General features: G+C 34.0%; 1 protein-coding gene across 1 annotated transcript; it reads left to right on the forward strand.

The window, feature by feature from the left end:
- Positions 305-820, forward strand: LOC109344987. The gene has a single exon (XM_019583728.1). It carries the CDS (start codon positions 329-331, stop codon positions 818-820), a length of 492 nt encoding a protein of 163 aa, XP_019439273.1. The 5' UTR covers positions 305-328.

Genomic DNA, 1613 nt, shown 5'->3' on the forward strand with positions numbered 1-1613 from the left:
ATAAATTAAACTAAACTAGACATCAAATTAATTGTGTGTTTGGATCACACCAATACAAACCAACCACTAATGTCCATAATCATTATTATTATTCTTATTATTTTCCTTTCATTATTATTAAATAGTCCTTTTCATGGTGAGTACAGTTGGTGCTATATATTCGCAACTCATCCTCCAACACTCCAATCCTTTCCCCTTGCTCATACTATAACAATCCCCCCAAGATTCAAAGTTTGAGTTAACCAAATACACATAGATACATAGTCTTTTCTCTTATCAACATTCAAACCCTAGATCAGTTTTCAGCAAATAGTGAAATACGAAAATAATGGGTAACAACTTAAGGTGTTGTCTAGCTTGTGTTCTTCCTTGTGGGGCACTAGATTTGATCCGAATAGTCCATTTGAATGGCTATGTAGAAGAGATTACACGTTCAATCACAGCAGGAGAGGTTCTTAAGGCCAACCCTAACCATGTCCTAAGCAAACCAAGTTCTCACGGCGTTGTTCGCCGGATTTTGATCCTCTCGCCGGAGACTGAGCTAAAGAGGGGCAACATATACTTCTTGGTCCCGTCATCATCGTCGCCAGAGAGCAAAACTTATGCCGGAAATTTAAGCATTGATGACAGTGATCTCAAGAAGAAGTTTCCTTCAAAGAAGACCAAGCAGTGTTCATCATCACCACACCACAAAGGATACCTTGTAGGCAATGATAATAATAAAGTCCCAAAAGAGAAGATTAAACCCTCACGCCGAGATCGCCGGAGAGGCCGTGTCGGAATATGGCGGCCGCATTTAGAGAGCATCTTTGAAGAATAGTTGTAATTCTGTATAGATACCGGTCCGTGCCGGAGTCTGGCATGCCGGGAAGGAGAGGAAGAACCAGAAAAATGGTCCTGTCAATTAAATATATTGTAACGAGTCCTTTTTTCTTCTTCTTTTTTTATATACGTACGTGGGTAATTGATTATGTAGATAAAATTTTACCTTGCACTATATTTCTTTTTTGTCTTTGCACTATTTTATTTTTGTGCAGCTGATTGCCATGGCAGAATTGAATTTTATCACTTATGCTTTATTTGCTTGATTAGAGTGAAAAAAAATAAAAAATAGGTAAATTGGTGAAAAAATGACATGTACCAAAAAAAAAATCATGTCTTAATATCCATAGCTAATGAATTTCCAACAAGTGAAGTAAAATTGTTAGTTTATCTTTCTATATCTTTTCATTTTAATAAAATATTATTTTTTAATTGGATTGAAAAAGTAAATATTGACACCAAATAAGACAAGTAAGTTCCATTCAAATAGATAATAATCTTTTGTGTTTTTTGTTTCGATGGTTGCTTGAAAACTCCTCTCTCCCAAAAAATTATATATTTGTCTTTAACTAATCAGATTTCATCAAGTAATATAAAAGTATTACTTTTTGTTTTAAGAATTTTTTATATTTAAATGACACATTTTAATGGAATAAGACAAAAAAAACAAGAACAAGAATGAGGACAAATCATCTTTATTACTAATTGCACAAGCCAAGTTATGACCTCAAGTTATATCTTTCCTCTTCTTTTATTTGTTGTAAGTGGTAACTTTCCTGAATTGTAGTTGG

The sequence above is a fragment of the Lupinus angustifolius genome, chromosome LG04 (assembly GCF_001865875.1).
Source record: "Lupinus angustifolius cultivar Tanjil chromosome LG04, LupAngTanjil_v1.0, whole genome shotgun sequence".
Classification (NCBI taxonomy): domain Eukaryota; kingdom Viridiplantae; phylum Streptophyta; class Magnoliopsida; order Fabales; family Fabaceae; genus Lupinus; species Lupinus angustifolius.